General features: G+C 42.4%; 1 protein-coding gene across 2 annotated transcripts in view; it reads left to right on the top strand.

The window, feature by feature from the left end:
- The window catches only part of CDHR4 (cadherin related family member 4), a 392,851-nt gene that overhangs the window by 275,170 nt on the left and 99,190 nt on the right, over positions 1 to 18,491 (top strand). The window contains exons 16-18 of one of the 2 annotated variants that reach the window (XM_085625056.1): positions 5,117 to 5,173; positions 5,575 to 5,674; positions 18,226 to 18,267. In XM_085625056.1, coding sequence (XP_085481182.1) covers positions 5,117 to 5,173; positions 5,575 to 5,674; positions 18,226 to 18,267 — 199 coding nt within the window. The remainder of the gene's footprint in view (positions 1 to 5,116; positions 5,174 to 5,574; positions 5,675 to 18,225; positions 18,268 to 18,491) is intronic. The other variant, XM_085625057.1, reaches the window with a different exon arrangement.

Below are 18,491 nucleotides of genomic sequence, written 5' to 3'. Positions count from 1 at the left end.
TCAATGTCAATCTCGACAAGTCCTATGTACTTAATCTTCCACTTCCGGGCGCTGAGGTGCGTGCACTCCAGTCTCAGTCCCCCTTGCAATGGTCCAGCCGCTCCCTCCAGTATTTGGGGATCCAGCTGACCCCACGAGTGGAGGGGCTTTTAAAGCCAACTTTCCGGCCGCCCTCCTTCAACTTGAGAGAGATCTCAAGTGGTGGAAGCCCCTATTTATCTCTTGGCTTGGCCGCATTCACGCCATTAAGATGACACGCTGCCCAAACTATTATACCTCTTTCAGGCCTTACCCATTGACTTGGACGCAACCTTTTTGCCTAAAATCAAATCTCTGCTTACACGATTCATTTGGCAAGGAGGGAGGGCCCTCTTATCTTTCTCCATACTGCGGCGTCCTAGAGCGAAAGGGAGGTTTGGACTGCCAGATATTGGGTTATATTACAAAGCTTCACAATTGCGGATAGTGACGGAGTGGTTTAAACAGGAGTCGGGGAAGCACTGGCTCCATATGGATAGAGGAGTGGCGGGAAGAACAATATGGGATCTTATCTAGAAATCTAAGAAGGAGCAACCCGCGAACGTGTACATTAGCACCCCCACACGCACTGTACTGAAAATCTGGGACTCTGTGTTCAGAGATGGGAGTTGGACTACATTTCCTTCCCCTTGCACCCCAATCCATTTTAACCCGACCTTTCTGCCGGCCCTACACAAAGACCCATTCGACGCCCGGAGGGAGGGAGGGAGGCTGCCTCATGCTTGATCACTTATTCCACAACTATGACATCCTCACTTTTGATAATTGTAGAGGGGAATTACATTTACCACCAGAAGAACACTTTCACTCCTTCAACTTAGGCATTGGGCACTCCCTCCCTACATACGGGACAAAGCCACGAGGGAGAAAACAGGGTTCTAGAAGTATGTGAGAACAGTGGGCTCCATGAAAGGGCTGCTCTCCACCACACACTCAGCCGAGATACATGTCCATGTGGGAGGGGGCACTCTGGTCTGATATATCAAAATTCAATCACTTCCGACCTAGAGCTTAGGGAAGCACATTTAAAAACTCTAATGGACTGGTATCTACACCCTGCTAAACTCAAGCGATTCTTCCCGCACACAACTGACAGATGCTGGAGGGGTTGCGGGCTGTTGGGTGATTTCCAACATATATGGTGGAATTGTCCCACTATATGTCCATTCTGGGAGGAAATCTTGGCACAAATCAAAACCATGTTGGGCTATCCCGTACCGACCACTCTGGAAGGAGTTCTCCTGTGCATTCTGGATCCCTCCTTAGAACACCAGACCAAGGCAGACAAGGCTATCATGGGGACTTGTATATGTGCGGCGAAAGTGACGATCGCAGCAGCCTGGAAGAAGAGGACAGCCCCTTCCCTCTCAATGTGGCATGCGCGACTATGGAAACTCCTCTGTCTGGAAAGAATGGCGGAGATTTTCTGCGACAATTATAAAAGCTTTGAATATAAGTGGGGACCATTAGCTACCTTTAATCAGGGACATGCATCTCTTTCAATTCTAATACACTACATTTATGCCCAGTAGTTCACTTGGCTTTTATACATAGTGTCGCCACCACATTCCTTGTTAGTGGGTGGGGGGAGGGCTTAGGGTGAATTTTGGCTCCATCATTTGGACTGTTATTTTCCTCTTGGGAGTCCCTTTCCAGTTGGAAGGGTGGTGTGTAAACTTGTCACGATAAAACGGACTGCGAGAACCTATTTTGGTATAGGTCTCCTACTATGCCTATGGACTATTTGAAACTGTACTGGTCACTATAGCTTGTTTTCTTTTCGCAGAGTGGCATAGAGAAGTCCAGGCATGCATCTTCCACATTGCCTTTCCTTGTGACAGTGTGTAATGTATCCTATGGCACTGATACTCCTGTTGTTGTATAGCAAACGTTGTCTATTTTTTTACAAAATGCCAATAAACATACGTTTGACAAAAAAGATGCATCTGAGTAGGTAAGGTGTGAAGCCACAAGCTGATCTGGCACACGTGCAGAGCTTGTAGTTGCTAAGGGTGGTGGTGCCGCTGGCATACAACAATATCAACATAAACGGTGAAAGATCAGCTAGCTCGCCCTTTGAGGTTGGCCGGTATTACACATTGGGGAGATCTTCTAAAGGATACACACTTCATTGATTGGGATTCTCTCTATACCCTGACGGAGGGTTCTCTCACCAGGTTCAAATATTATCAACTATCAGGTTGGTGGGCTACTCACGCGCCGGTGTCTTGTACATCTAATTCAAGCTTTGACCTGGTAAGCAAGAAAGGGACCTGGAAAAGAGAGTTGGCATTTTGGTATTGGGTCATGATGGGAGCAGATGACATTCCGGAGATTGAACTCTTAAAAATATGGGGCGAACAGATTGATTTGGATTATAATAATCTTAAGGAGCTGTGGGAGGATTCCTTTGCTATGCTACATAATGTGGTTAAGCCAGCTGCACTTAAAAGGAACCATCTGTTCACCCTGTATAGAGTATATATCTCACCAAAGAAACTTGTAAGATTCACCAATCTGGAACATCGGTGCCCTCGTTGTAGATTGCTCGCCGCTGATGACATACATATGTTTGTGGATTGTCCTTCGTTGGCACAATATTGGGCCAGATTAGGTGAATTCACTGCAGCAGTATTAAATGTACAACTTACCTTAAATCCAAAGACAATTTTGTTTGGGTTAGTTAACAATTATCAAATATGTGCCACTGATTCTAAACTTATTTTTTATATTATGTTGTTAGCAAGGCGAGAAATATGTAGGGCGTGGAAAAACGAGAAGGCACCTATCTTCTCAGATTGCTTGAAACATATTATGTTCACCTGTGAGTCAGATATTGCCTGCGACCCCTCTAGTGAAGCAAAGGTATGGGCACCCTTAATGGCCTGGCGGAATAGATGATGGAAGTATTCCGATGATTTTACCTGGGCACTGTTGGGGCTCAATCTCTAACATCATCAATGGGCCTCTCAGTGAGTAAACGTTGGAGTGGACTGAGCAAACAGTAAAATGCCAGAGAGGTTAGACTCCTCCCCCACTCCCCCCAGGGTCCTAAAATCGGAATCGTACTATTTCTGGTGGGGGTTGAGGGGAGGATGCTTCCTTTTTTGGACTGCCCTTCCCCGTCTGGTGGTATATGAGGAATAAAAAAAAAAAAAAAACAAAAAAAAACAAAAAAAAAAAAAAACTAAAAAAAAAACAAAAAAAAAAAAAAAAAACATAAACGGTGAGCAACCTGTATTCCAAGGAACCTGGTTATTAAAGCTGTATAGAAAACAATGTTCCATAAGGAATTATTCAATAAACAGTTTTATGATTTATAAGGGTCTCTCTTTGTCATCCTTGCTATCCCAACACAATCAATGTGACAAAAAGACACACTTTTATCATTTTTATTAACTACACATGTCACAAATACACGGTATAGATAGTTAAAAAAGTATAGGTGCTCCTCCTGAAGGCACAGTGCAAGTGAAGGAGATGAACTAACAGGAATTGAGAATACAATACGCTTACACCCACTAAATCACACCCAGAAATAATTTAAATGTGGCAATCTACAGTACTTTGTGTTAATTTCTCTTATTTTGTACCTCTAAAAAAATATGGTCCTCAGCGCACAAACACGTTTAAGCCGTTGTTAGGGTACGATGTGATACAGCATTGAATATTATGATTTCCTAAGAGTTGGTGAAAGTAGGTTATAGTGCACATCTCAGTGGATAGGTGCCAAGAGTACACCACTGATGTGTACTCCCATTTCTTTCTTCCATTCCAGGAATACATCAAAGTCATTTCAAAAGATAAGAGTATAATAAACTGGACATAGCTGGCACTTTGCCACTATGGGCCATAGTGGGTCTATGTATTTTATAACCATGCCACTCAAGGACTAATGGTGGAGTTAAGGATAGGATGTCCTGGATATTTTGCTAAGGAATCTCTGCAAGCAAATAAGATTTCCTTCACCTATCATAACTACAGTGACCTAGGTCTCAGGGTCCCAACACCCTTGACTATACAGATTCTTTCTAAGTGGTGGAGGGCTCATGTTTCGAGTGATTCTGGTAGTCAAGTTAGAAATCCACTATATTTATCAATATCATTCTAGATTCTCTGACAGAAAGACTGCTTTCAGTATCTCCTTTAATAGCTTGATAACCCTGTCGAGAGGTATCCCTGCGTTACCACAACCAAGGCTTTCTCTACATTAAGACTTACTACAGTGAGTTTTGTGTTCATTGTCTGTACAATGTCCACCATTTAGATTACCATACATGCCTCTTGGAATGAGTCATGGCCAGAGAAGATCTCTTTCCATAGATGATAACAGACCGTAGCGTTTTCCCAGGAAATCTATCAACATTGTTTAAATCCTTTACAGACTACAATGTAAAAACCTTATTCCACTGACACTGGAATGCAGGGATTCCTTCTTGGGAAGAACTGAGATCATGACATAGGGAGATTTATACTTGCCTGGTCTGTTTTTCCATTTTCTCCATCTCATTCAACAGCTGAGTTTTGACCTTTTCCTGTGTATATTTTCTTAACAGACACCTCACAATGTCATCCAAATAAGATTTGGCGTATGCAGTGCACCCCTAAAGAGCCAGATGCATTCACTCATTCAGCAGTGTCAATGAGTGTGATATGTGAGTGCCTAGATACATTCTGAATGTTCTATGATAATCACAGAGTGAATTTAATCACAGATAGAATCTATGACTTACATTTGAAATTAACATATTAAGGTGGAATATCGCATGACAAAAATATCACATCCACTACATCGACTACCACAACATCATCAAGGTAAGTTGATGTGGAGCCAAGAACAGCACATGCATAATTTACCTTGACAAAGTAGTTTTTAGGTAATGTAGTGGATGCAATATTTTTGTAGGTTGATACTGCTGCCCTCAATTGAGAGACTTGCAGCCATTCACAAGCAGAGCACAGCCTGGTGCAGCAGGTTGTTACCTTGTGCTCTAAACTGTTTGCCCTCACACAAGATGAGAGCAGCAAAACCGAAGGCTTGAGTTCAATATGTGACTTCTTTTGTTTCTCATTGCAGGACGGCTCTTTGCCTCAGAGCTCCACAGGAGGCAGCAGAGCCCCTCCTGCAAAACAGGTAATAATTGTCATAATGAGCATGCATTTGTCACCATCCTGGATTTCTGTCAGAATGAGATTCCAATGACCCTACAGCTGGCTAAAAAGGATAGTTGTGTGCGGGTAGTTATCTCTAATGATTGTTGTCCACGTCCCGCTTTAATTCTCACCTGTAACTATTGACCAGCTGAAAGCCAATCGAAATGGAGCATTTTTGTATATCTGACCTGTCTTATTTACAAGCCTTTGGTGCCATAGGAAACTGTAGAAGATGATAGGAATGTTTTACCAGCTCTTAGGAATTGTGTTCCATCAGAATCAGACTTACACTATAATGCCAATTTTGGCCCACAGTGGGATTGTTTGAGACCTCATTATGTTGGTAAATTGATGTCAGTGCTTTCTTTTTGGTTTTGAAAGGTCTAACATTGGAGGTGAGAAAGCCAACCCTGTGACAAGAACTCAAGAAACACAGAACAAGGACAGAAAGGATATCACACCATTGAGCCCTCTAAGTCTGGTAATTGTTCATTGTAATTGCATTTATGTAGCGCTTACTGCCACTGATGAGGTTTTGAAACACTGTGCGGCAAGTAGCACACTAATCCAGAGCCCAAGGTTAGTGGTAGTAGATTAGGTTTTCTGTCTTATTTGTAGGTTATTGGGTTATTTTTGTGCTCTCCGAAATCTCATGCAGTTTCTCCAATTCTGTGAGAGAAGTAGGTTGATAGAGTTGGGTGTGGGGCATTAAGAAGAGAATGCCACTGTTAGCTGGATGCGTAGACAGATTAGGAGAAGCTGGAAAGGTACTTATGAAAGTCTAAGGAAGTGTGGGAGAATTGCGAGGAAGTCTGGGATGAAATGAGAGTGTGGAGAAAAAGGTTGGTTTGGATCAGTAAAATGAAATAAATGCAAAAAGGGTGGGCATGCTGAGAATGCTGAAAAACTATAATGTACATTAAGGAAGGTAAAATAAACACCAAGACTTTTCGTAAGGAAACTGCAGGCAGTGCAATACTTCATGCCCGCAGGTTTCATCCCTCCACATTGGTGAACAGCATCCCCTATGCTGAAAATTTGAGGATGACATCATTTACATCATTTTGCTTAATTTGCAGCATTAGCTAAATTAGAAACCACATGTACACCCACTTGGGTTTAATTGATATGACTATTTCAATTTCGATGAGGTAATCGAAATATGTGTCATGCAATCAATGGACAATTTGAAATATTACACTTGTAATTATTATTATTGAATTTTTATGAATTTTTGTCATTGAAAGTCCAACTGATTATGCTGCAAATTAAGCAAAATGATGTAAATTAATTGCTAAATTCAGTATCATTATATCATTTAAAGATGGCGCCCATGCTAGCTATGTGAACCAGGCAGCAATGTAGTCCTTTGTTTATATCATTTACACACTGTGTACTTTATCATGTGACGAGTGTCAACATCGTATCGACCCGTGACCAAGAAACCGGAGGGTTTCGAAACGCGTCGGGAGTTGTTTGCCACAAACTTGATGGAATAAAGCACGCTGTTACAAACAAATTGGGGCTCGGCGCAATCTTTATGAGCAAAGGATTGATTGATGGAATATTAAGGGTCGCGTCCTTGCCGGCAGGCCGCCACCCCTTTGAGGCAGAGGATATCACGAAACAAGGTTTGAATATATATATATATATATATATATATATATATATATATATATATATATATATATATATATATATATATATATATATATATATATATATCTACTGGCGGTCGCCAGTAGATAGTTATAGTTAGGACCACGTTTCCATAGGAAATCCGCAACATTCTATTTTGAATAACTTGCCGGTTGACGAATCCTCGCGAATTTTTCAAAATAGGTGGGGCGCTCCGCTCCGCTCCTACCCTGAAAGTCTCGGGGGGATTCGTCAAGCGGGGGCTGAGATAAAAGGGGGGTCCCAAAACGTGTTTTTCCCATGCATTTTTCCATAGGACCTTTAGACACAGCTACAGCCCGAACGGCTGAACAGAATTACTTGAAATTTGGCAGAGAGGTAGTCCTCAGGTCAAGGAAGTGCCTTTTGTAGGTTTGGTGTAAATCTGTTCAGTAGATTCTGAGAAAATAGCCTTTAAATCAATATATATATCTGAGCCAGCTTACGGTGCGCTTACCGTACGCGTACGGTGACGTGCGCGAGCGCGATTCTGATTGGCCCTTAGATCTTAGTAAACATTCGAATCGGTCGAAACCAGGAAGCGGCGGCCGCCATTTTCTCTCTCGCACTCTGACAGGGGGTTGAAAAACAAAGCCCCAAAACATGTAAAGGGGCTGTTTAGACAGCTCCCAAGCACCTAGCCATGTCCAGGGAGTCCCCAACGATCCCCCAAGGGAAAAAAGGCAATTTTAATTTTTTCGGAAATTTCGCCGATTACGCTTACCGTACGCGTACGGCAATAATTTAAAACAAACAAAAAAAAAAATATCCTAATTCTCCCCACCCCGTGTGCAAAAGGTGAACGAAGGGCACCTTTTGCGCATGGCTTATTATAGATAAACCTAACACATATTTTACCTATCACAGCGATGCTCATCATATTTCCTCCATGTGCGCACGGTGCGCGAAGCGCATCGTGCGTTCATGGCCCATGTAGCGTAACGTGGGCACGCGGTGCGCGAAGCGCACCGCGTGCTCACTGTTCGCGCACCGTGCGCGCACGGAACGAACTGCGTTAAGTGGGCGCGCACGCCACAAATGGCGTAAAGTAACTTAGCATTTAAAAAACCGTACAAATTCACTGAAAAAACCATAGGTTTCACACACGTTATAGTTAGGAATTAGCATTTAAAAAACCTTGCAAATTCACTGAAAAAACCATAGGTTTCACACATGTTATAGTTAGCTGGACATTTTACTGATAAAAAACCAATGAAATTCCCCCGTTATAGTTACTGTAGGCAACTATAACTCACGCGACCGTAATCCTCTGCTGATGACATATGTGTCTTTATGAAAAAAAAATATTTGTAATATATGTATAGCTAAAATTTAATGGAAGAAGACATGGGCAAATAAGTGTCTAAATACAGTATTAGCATCAGCAGAGGATTACGGTCGCGTGAGTTATAGTTGCCTACAGTAACTATAACGGGGGAATTTCATTGGTTTTTTATCAGTAAAATGTCCAGCTAACTATAACATGTGTGAAACCTATGTTTTTTTCAGTGAATTTATATATATATATATATATATATATATATATATATATATATATATATATATATATATATATATATATATATATATATATATATATATATATATCCACCTATCCAACATCCAAGAGTTGCCTCTAAATGAAGACGCCACATAGGGTAAGTTTAAATCCTAATATTTGAGGGCTGCAGGGAATCCACTTTCCAGCTACAAATGAAATCAATCAGCCAAACGCGTTTCGGGCATCACAGTGCCCTTGTTCACCGGCAATGCAACCAGGAAAAAACAGCAGCAATATCGTGGAGATCTGCGCGATCCTATTTAAATTGTCCCGCCTCAATGGGCGTGTCATTCTTCTCTGCCCAGATAAGCGTGTGTCCCATTGCACGTTGGTAATTGCAGTCCACGATAAAAGATACATCCCAAGTGGGCGCCACTGTGTCCCAAAAATTGTGCATGTATTTTACCCCAGTGGGTTACTTGTAGCGGGTAAAGCCGGGACCCTTCCAATATACCGTCCACAAACCGGACTCACCCTTCCATTCAGCGCCCAGAGTTGCAAGGCACTGTGGATCCATCTGGCGTAAGCAGCGGGGCACCTTCGAGGCTGAGGCAGCTGCCACAATCCAACATCCAAGAGTTGCCTCTAAATGAAGACGCCACACAGGGTAAGTTTAAATCCTTATATTTGAGGGCTGCAGGGAATCCGATTTCCAGCTACAAATGAAATCAATCAGCCAAACGCGTTTCGGGCATCACAGTGCCCTTGTTCACCAGCAATGCAATCAGGAAAAAACAGCAGCAATATCGTGGAGATCTACGTAATCTTATTTAAATTGTCCTCCCTCAATGGGCGTGTCATTCTTCTCCGCCCTGATAAGCGTGTGCCCCATTGCACGTTGGTAATTGCAGTCCACGATAAAAGATACATCCCAAGTGGGCGCCACTGTGTCCCAAAAATTGTACATGTATTTTACCCCAGTGGGTTACTTGTAGCGGCTAAAGCCGGGACCCTGCCAAAATACCGCCGACAAACCGGACTCACCCTTCCATTCAGCGCCCAGAGTTGCAAGGCACTGTGGATCCGCCTGGAGTAAGCAGCGATGGCACCTTCGCAGCTGAGGCATCCGCCACAATCCAACATCCAAGAGTTGCCTCTAAATGAAGACGCCACACAGAGTAAGTTTAAATCCTTATATTTGAGGGCTGCAGGGAATCCGCTTTCCAGCTACAAATGAAATCAATCAGCCAAACGCGTTTTGGACATCACAGTGCCCTTGTTCACCAGCAATGCAACCAGGAAAAAAAAAAAGCAATATCGTGGAGATCTACGTGATCTTATTTAAATTGTCCCGCCTCAATGGGCGTGTCATTCTTCTCCGCCCAGATAAGCGTGTGCCCCATTGCACGTTGGTAATTGCAGTCCACGATAAAAGATACATCCCAAGTGGACGCCACTGTGTCCCAAAAATTGTGCATGTATTTTACCCCAGTGGGTTACTTGTAGCGGGTAAAGCCGGGACCCTTCCAATATACCGTCCACAAACCGGACTCACCCTTCCATTCAGCGCCCAGAGTTGCAAGGCACTGTGGATCCATCTTGCGTAAGCAGCGGGGCACCTTCGAGGCTGAGGCAGCTGCCACAATCCAAAATCCAAGAGTTGCCTCTAAATGAAGAGGCCACACAGGGTAATTTTAAATCCTTATATTTGAGGGCTGCAGGGAATCCGATTTCCAGCTACAAATGAAATCAATCAGCCAAACGCGTTTCGGGCATCACAGTGCCCTTGTTCACCGGCAATGCAACCAGGAAAAAACAGCAGCAGTATCGTGGAGATCTGCGTGATCTTATTTAAATTGTCCTCCCTCAATGGGCGTGTCATTCTTCTCCGCCCTGATAAGCGTGTGCCCCATTGCACATTGGTAAGTGCAGTCCACGATAAAAGATACATCCCAAGTGGGCGCCACTGTGTCCCAAAAATTGTACATGTATTTTACCCCAGTGGGTTACTTGTAGCGGCTAAAACCGGGACCCTGCCAATATACCGTCGACAAACCAGACTCACCCTTCCATTCAGCGCCCAGAGTTGCAAGGCACTGTGGATCCGCCTGGAGTAAGCAGCGGGGCACCTTCTCAGCTGAGGCAGCCGCCACAATCCAACATCCAAGGGTTGCCTCTAAATGAAGACGCCACACAGGGTAAGTTTAAATCCTTATATTTGAGAGCTGCAGGGAATCCGCTTTCCAGCTACAAATAAAATCAATCAGCCAAACGCGTTTCGGGCAACACAGTGCCCTTGTTCACCGGCAATGCAACCAGGAAAAAACAGCAGCAATATTGTGGAGATCTGCGGGATCTTATTTAAATTGTCCCGCCTCAATGGGCGTGTCATTCTTCTCCGCCCTGATAAGCGTGTGCCCCATTGCATATTGGTAATTGCAGTCGTTTGTAGGAATATACATATATCTTATATATATATATATATATATATATATATATATATATATATATATATATTCACTGAAAAAACCATAGGTTTCAGGGGTGTCATAGTTAGCTGGACTTTTCACTTGTACAAAACCATTGAAATTCCCCCGTTATAGTTAGTTCAGCTAACTATAACTTGCGCGCCCGCAATGCACTGCTGATGACGTCACATATTACATCACTCATGACATGGTCAGTGACATCACTCATGACATCACTGATGACATCTCAAATGACATCACTGATGACATCACTGATGACATCATCCAGTGAATGTGTGTTTTTTTGAAAATTAAATATGTTTTATATATGTATATCAGAAAACACATGCGCTGACTGACAACAGTCAGCGTCCCTCTGGGCGCGCCGTAAGTGCTTCGCTAGGAGCGAATAAGGAAGTTGTTCGGAAAGAGTAAAGCCAAAAGGTTTATCTTCAATTCCAAATTTTAATTCATGGATGTTCAGATCAGTTCATGTGATCGAGTGATGAAAACATTGCATTCATGAAATAACATCACTGTGTTAAATCTTCACTCAGGTGTTAAACTCTATCCCAATGCATTTCGGGCCCCTCTGGCCCTTCATCAGGGGAATCTGTATTACAAAGAAAACATGTTCATATCAGTCATTTGTGAAAAAAATGAGGAATTAACCAAAAATCACAAAAGAAGAAAGGACTACGCCTATCAACAGGTAAGTTTACGCTCAACGAAACAACAAATATATCAATGTTGGCTTAATGAAACAATGTCAATATACCCCTAAGGACCAAAAAGACTAAAGTAGTTACGGATAGACCCACTCACTAATGAAAAGTGAGAAGAAACAAATCACCCTCGTGCGTTAGCTATGGTGTACAAAAAGTGGTGAAAACAAAGACGGCGCTAAAAGTGCCTAAACTCAGTTAAAAGACCCGTGAGGCGTGTGAAAACGCTTAATGCAAAATTCAGGGAGGTGCGCTAAACTAATGGGAAGAAAGTTGGTCAGCGAGTTGAAACATGGGGTTCTAATTAGTCAAGGTCAATACGATACGCTAAGGCGAACATGCAGCTTACTGTGAAAGCAAGCGCTCTCTACCTGATTTGTTCTGATGTTGCCGGTCAGTCTTGCATCGGGGTTTACAAAAGTGTGGTTGGGCGTGCTCTTAAAAAGCGAAACACCGGAAGTGACGTGAGCGGTAATGGGACGGCAAGTGTGTGTTGAAAGACATAGGTTAAACATGGGCGCCATCTTAAAAGGGAGGGAAAGATGACTAACAAATACGTGTATCGACTTTAAAAAAAGTGAAACATAGAAAAAACAAAAACAATAAAAGCAGGTATTCACACGACAATGAGCAAACATTGATAACAACAAAATAGTTCATAGTTTAAAGGTAGCAAGCGAATTCCAAGCGGTCATTAAGACCCTTCGGCTTCATAGATTCCAGTTTGTAAATCCAGTGTATCTCGCGTTGCAACAAGAAGGAATTGTTGTCTCTACCTTCTTTTTTCAATACAGTTTCTAGGACCAAAAATTGAAGTTGAGCAATGCTGTGTTGATTTTCAAGAAAATGCATCGCTATGGTGGATTTGGGATTGCTGGTGCGAATGTTACTCTTGTGTTCATGGATGCGGGTTTTTATCTTTCTTTCAGTTTTTCCCACATAAACAAGCCCGCACGGGCATTTCAGTAAGTATATTAAATTGGTGGTGTCACAGGTAGCATTGACTCGAAGCTTGATCGGCGTACCTCTCATGGGGTGCGAAATTTTTTGGCCCTTAATAATGTTGTTACAATTACTGCAATTCATGCAGGGAACTGTACCTCGAAATGTTGTAATGGGAATTTCAATTTTGGGTCGGATCAGTTCCTGTATGTTTTTATTCCTGGTATGTGCAAACATCGGTGGATTGCTGAAGATGCCATTGAAATCGGTTTCTAGGGCCAAGACTGGCCAGTGTCTCTTAATGGTTTGCTTGAATTTATGACTCATGGTTGAGAAGCGGGAAACCACTACCATGCGGTGATGCTCACTACGTGTGGTGGGTTGCAGCAAAGTTTCACGGGATGCACTAGCCACTTTGGTAACAGCATTTTGTAAAATGGCTTGAGGATAACCACGGGTGGCAAAACGTTGTATCATTGACTGTGTTTGTGTGTGAGACTCAAAAGGATCAGAAACAATTCTCTTCACTCTGAGCAGTTGTGAAAATGGTAGATGAACTTTTAAAGATGGTTGGTGAAAGCTTGTGTAGTGTAAAAGGTTATTGCGATCGGTTGATTTCCTGAAAACAGATGTGGTGATCTTTTCGTTCTGGATTCTCAACAGAACGTCCAGGTACGTGATGGAAGTTTTATCGACATTGAAGGTGAATTGAATACGATCATTGATCAGGTTCAAATTATCCAAAGCAGCCCCGAGAGATTCTCGGGGACCAAGCCATAAAACAAAAATGTCATCTATGTAACGCAAGAAAATGCGTGCATGTTTCTTCCATGTGTCTAAGCTCAAAATGAATTTGTTTTCAAATGCGTGCATAAAAAGGTTGGCATAGGTCGGCGCGGCGCAATTGCCCATCGATGTGCCAGATAGCTGCAAATAATAGGTGTCGTTCCATCTAAAATAACTCTGATACAAGGTGAAAGAAAGGAGTTCCATCAAAAAAAGTTGAAAATCATGATCTAAATCAGATTGCACTAATGTTCCTTCAATGGCTTCAAGGCCCAAATTGTGGGGGATCGAGGTGTAGAGGGACTTCACATCGATTGTGCACAACCAGACTTCCTCTTCCTTGGGTAGTACAATTTGATTGATTTTGATCAAGAAGTCAGTTGTATCTTTAACATATGACTCCATCTGTTGAACAAAAGGTTGTAGATGAATGTCCAAGAATTTGCCCACCGATTCATGTATACTGCCTCTTGTGGATACTATTGGTCGCATAGGTGGATGTCTAAGATCCTTATGAATTTTTGGTAGCATGTATAGCGTGGGCGTTCTGGGATGTGAAGAGATCAGGAACTTTTTAGTTTTTTCATCAATGATGCCGTTCGTCACAGCTTTGTTTATTAACTCTTGTAGGAACGTTTGAAAAGTGGCAGTGGGATCCTGTTGCAACACCATGTAAGTATCTTTGTCATTTACGTGTGAGTTGACTTGAGCTTGATAGAAAGACATATCCATTATGACCAGGGCTCCGCCCTTGTCTGCTTTTTGACAAATGATGTCACGGTTGCCAGCCAGTTTGTCTAGTGTCGCTCTCTCCTTGTTGGTTAAATTTTGGAGTTTGGATCGTTTCTTAAAATTGAAAGATTGTATGTCCTTTTTAACCAAGTTTTCGAAGGAATCAAGTGTTTTATGTGAGATGGGTGCCTGGTAAGTACTCTTGACGCGAAGATGTTTCAAAAGGTGAGTTTCGTTGGACTTGGGAGTCTGTATCACGTTCTCAAAAAAGTGTCTCAATCGAAGGTTGCGCATAAGCTTGAATAGACTGATGTCCAATTCCAATCTATTAGTATGGAACGTAGGAACAAAAGAAGTCCCCTTTTGTAGTATGCGCGTTTCCATTTCTGTCATTCGATAATTGGAAATGTTAATAACAAGTCGCTCAGAATCTACGGTTTCTTCCCTTTGTTCCGTCGACTCGTCGAAGGTTGCGCCTTGGGACTGGGCATGGGTGGTGCGTCTTTTGCCCCTCCTGGGTCTAGTTGGTCTTTTTGACCCACCTCTAAAAAAGGCACATTGGTGTCAGATTGAGTTGAGGTGGTGCTTGCAAGTTGTATGGTACTCGCTGATTGCATGGTCGTAGTGGGTTGACCAATAGGACGTCGTTCACCCTCTGAAGACGAGGTATCAGTCTCCGTGTTGGGGTTGAATGGTCTATTTTGGCGTCGTCTAGCGTAGACCTCGGCCCACGAGTACACTTCACCCATCTTGTAGTCCACGGTGTCACGTTTATATTTTCGAATTTTTCTTTCACTGATTTCCTCTGTATATTTGTCTAATTGTGTTTTGAGGTCCTCCAAGGTTTTACCCCAGTCTTCTGATGCAATCAGTTCCTGGAGTTCAGTCTTGGTTTGGGCGATGTCCTTGTTAAGCTCTTCCAGAACCCTTGACAGTTCCTCTATGATTAATAAGATGAGATCTAAAGAACACTTATTTAAAATGGCATACCAGCGTTCCACAAACTTTGGGCTGTTTCTACATAGGAGAGGTTTTAATGGTACTCGGAGACCCCTTGGGATCCGCTGTGCTCGATGATATTTAATCAATGTACTGGCATGGAGTCGTTGGTTGATCTCACGTTTGCTGAGATATAACAATTGGCGTAAGTTGTTTTCTTTGTTTCTTTTGTTGATCAATGGTGTACTGTCCTCATTGATGAGTGCATAAATCTTGGAGGCGTCGTCATCTGCGAAGGCAAATGTGTCGGCCCGTAGATCAGTTAGGCGTGCTATGTCATCATAAGCCATGTTGGGCGGATTGGTTGGGAAGGTCGTGCTACGAGCCGGTGGGTTGAAAAGGATGAATCATACAGTTTTTTTGGGATCGTGCACAGACCGAAGGTTGAGCAGTTTGCAAATGTTGTCAGGTGCCACAGAGGTATCACTCTCAAAACCCAAGGAGTGTAAGAAATCAGAAAACACATGCGCTGACTGACAACAGTCAGCGTCCCTCTGGGCGCGCCGTAAGTGCTTCGCTAGGAGCGAATAAGGAAGTTGTTCGGAAAGAGTAAAGCCAAAAGGTTTATCTTCAATTCCAAATTTTAATTCATGGATGTTCAGATCAGTTCATGTGATCGAGTGATGAAAACATTGCATTCATGAAATAACATCACTGTGTTAAATCTTCACTCAGGTGTTAAACTCTATCCCAATGCATTTCGGGCCCCTCTGGCCCTTCATCAGGGGAATCTGTATTACAAAGAAAACATGTTCATATCAGTCATTTGTGAAAAAAATGAGGAATTAACCAAAAATCACAAAAGAAGAAAGGACTACGCCTATCAACAGGTAAGTTTACGCTCAACGAAACAACAAATATATCAATGTTGGCTTAATGAAACAATGTCAATATACCCCTAAGGACCAAAAAGACTAAAGTAGTTACGGATAGACCCACTCACTAATGAAAAGTGAGAAGAAACAAATCACCCTCGTGCGTTAGCTATGGTGTACAAAAAGTGGTGAAAACAAAGACGGCGCTAAAAGTGCCTAAACTCAGTTAAAAGACCCGTGAGGCGTGTGAAAACGCTTAATGCAAAATTCAGGGAGGTGCGCTAAACTAATGGGAAGAAAGTTGGTCAGCGAGTTGAAACATGGGGTTCTAATTAGTCAAGGTCAATACGATACGCTAAGGCGAACATGCAGCTTACTGTGAAAGCAAGCGCTCTCTACCTGATTTGTTCTGATGTTGCCGGTCAGTCTTGCATCGGGGTTTACAAAAGTGTGGTTGGGCGTGCTCTTAAAAAGCGAAACACCGGAAGTGACGTGAGCGGTAATGGGACGGCAAGTGTGTGTTGAAAGACATAGGTTAAACATGGGCGCCATCTTAAAAGGGAGGGAAAGATGACTAACAAATACGTGTATCGACTTTAAAAAAAGGTGAAACATAGAAAAAACAAAAACAATAAAAGCAGGTATTCACACGACAATGAGCAAACATTGATAACAACAAAATAGTTCATAGTTTAAAGGTAGCAAGCGAATTCCAAGCGGTCATTAAGACCCTTCGGCTTCATAGATTCCAGTTTGTAAATCCAGTGTATCTCGCGTTGCAACAAGAAGGAATTGTTGTCTCTACCTTCTTTTTTCAATACAGTTTCTAGGACCAAAAATTGAAGTTGAGCAATGCTGTGTTGATTTTCAAGAAAATGCATCGCTATGGTGGATTTGGGATTGCTGGTGCGAATGTTACTCTTGTGTTCATGGATGCGGGTTTTTATCTTTCTTTCAGTTCTTCCCACATAAACAAGCCCGCACGGGCATTTCAGTAAGTATATTAAATTGGTGGTGTCACAGGTAGCATTGACTCGAAGCTTGATCGGCGTACCTCTCGTGGGGTGCGAAATTTTTTGGCCCTTAATAATGTTGTTACAATTACTGCAATTCATGCAGGGAACTGTACCTCGAAATGTTGTAATGGGAATTTCAATTTTGGGTCGGATCAGTTCCTGTATGTTTTTATTCCTGGTATGTGCAAACATCGGTGGATTGCTGAAGATGCCATTGAAATCGGTTTCTAGGGCCAAGACTGGCCAGTGTCTCTTAATGGTTTGCTTGAATTTATGACTCATGGTTGAGAAGCGGGAAACCACTACCATGCGGTGATGCTCACTACGTGTGGTGGGTTGCAGCAAAGTTTCACGGGATGCACTAGCCACTTTGGTAACAGCATTTTGTAAAATGGCTTGAGGATAACCACGGGTGGCAAAACGTTGTATCATTGACTGTGTTTGTGTGTGAGACTCAAAAGGATCAGAAACAATTCTCTTCACTCTGAGCAGTTGTGAAAATGGTAGATGAACTTTTAAAGATGGTTGGTGAAAGCTTGTGTAGTGTAAAAGGTTATTGCGATCGGTTGATTTCCTGAAAACAGATGTGGTGATCTTTTCGTTCTGGATTCTCAACAGAACGTCCAGGTACGTGATGGAAGTTTTATCGACATTGAAGGTGAATTGAATACGATCATTGATCAGGTTCAAATTATCCAAAGCAGCCCCGAGAGATTCTCGGGGACCAAGCCATAAAACAAAAATGTCATCTATGTAACGCAAGAAAATGCGTGCATGTTTCTTCCATGTGTCTAAGCTCAAAATGAATTTGTTTTCAAATGCGTGCATAAAAAGGTTGGCATAGGTCGGCGCGGCGCAATTGCCCATCGATGTGCCAGATAGCTGCAAATAATAGGTGTCGTTCCATCTAAAATAACTCTGATACAAGGTGAAAGAAAGGAGTTCCATCAAAAAAAGTTGAAAATCATGATCTAAATCAGATTGCACTAATGTTCCTTCAATGGCTTCAAGGCCCAAATTGTGGGGGATCGAGGTGTAGAGGGACTTCACATCGATTGTGCACAACCAGACTTCCTCTTCCTTGGGTAGTACAATTTGATTGATTTTGATCAAGAAGTCAGTTGTATCTTTAACATATGACTCCATCTGTTGAACAAAAGGTTGTAGATGAATGTCCAAGAATTTGCCCACCGATTCATGTATACTGCCTCTTGTGGATACTATTGGTCGCATAGGTGGATGTCTAAGATCCTTATGAATTTTTGGTAGCATGTATAGCGTGGGCGTTCTGGGATGTGAAGAGATCAGGAACTTTTTAGTTTTTTCATCAATGATGCCGTTCGTCACAGCTTTGTTTATTAACTCTTGTAGGAACGTTTGAAAAGTGGCAGTGGGATCCTGTTGCAACACCATGTAAGTATCTTTGTCATTTACGTGTGAGTTGACTTGAGCTTGATAGAAAGACATATCCATTATGACCAGGGCTCCGCCCTTGTCTGCTTTTTGACAAATGATGTCACGGTTGCCAGCCAGTTTGTCTAGTGTCGCTCTCTCCTTGTTGGTTAAATTTTGGAGTTTGGATCGTTTCTTAAAATTGAAAGATTGTATGTCCTTTTTAACCAAGTTTTCGAAGGAAT

Source organism: Triturus cristatus, chromosome 9 (assembly GCF_964204655.1).
Source record: "Triturus cristatus chromosome 9, aTriCri1.1, whole genome shotgun sequence".
In the NCBI taxonomy this organism is placed as follows: Eukaryota; Metazoa; Chordata; class Amphibia; order Caudata; family Salamandridae; genus Triturus; species Triturus cristatus.
This window is presented reverse-complemented; position numbering and strand designations above follow the sequence as displayed.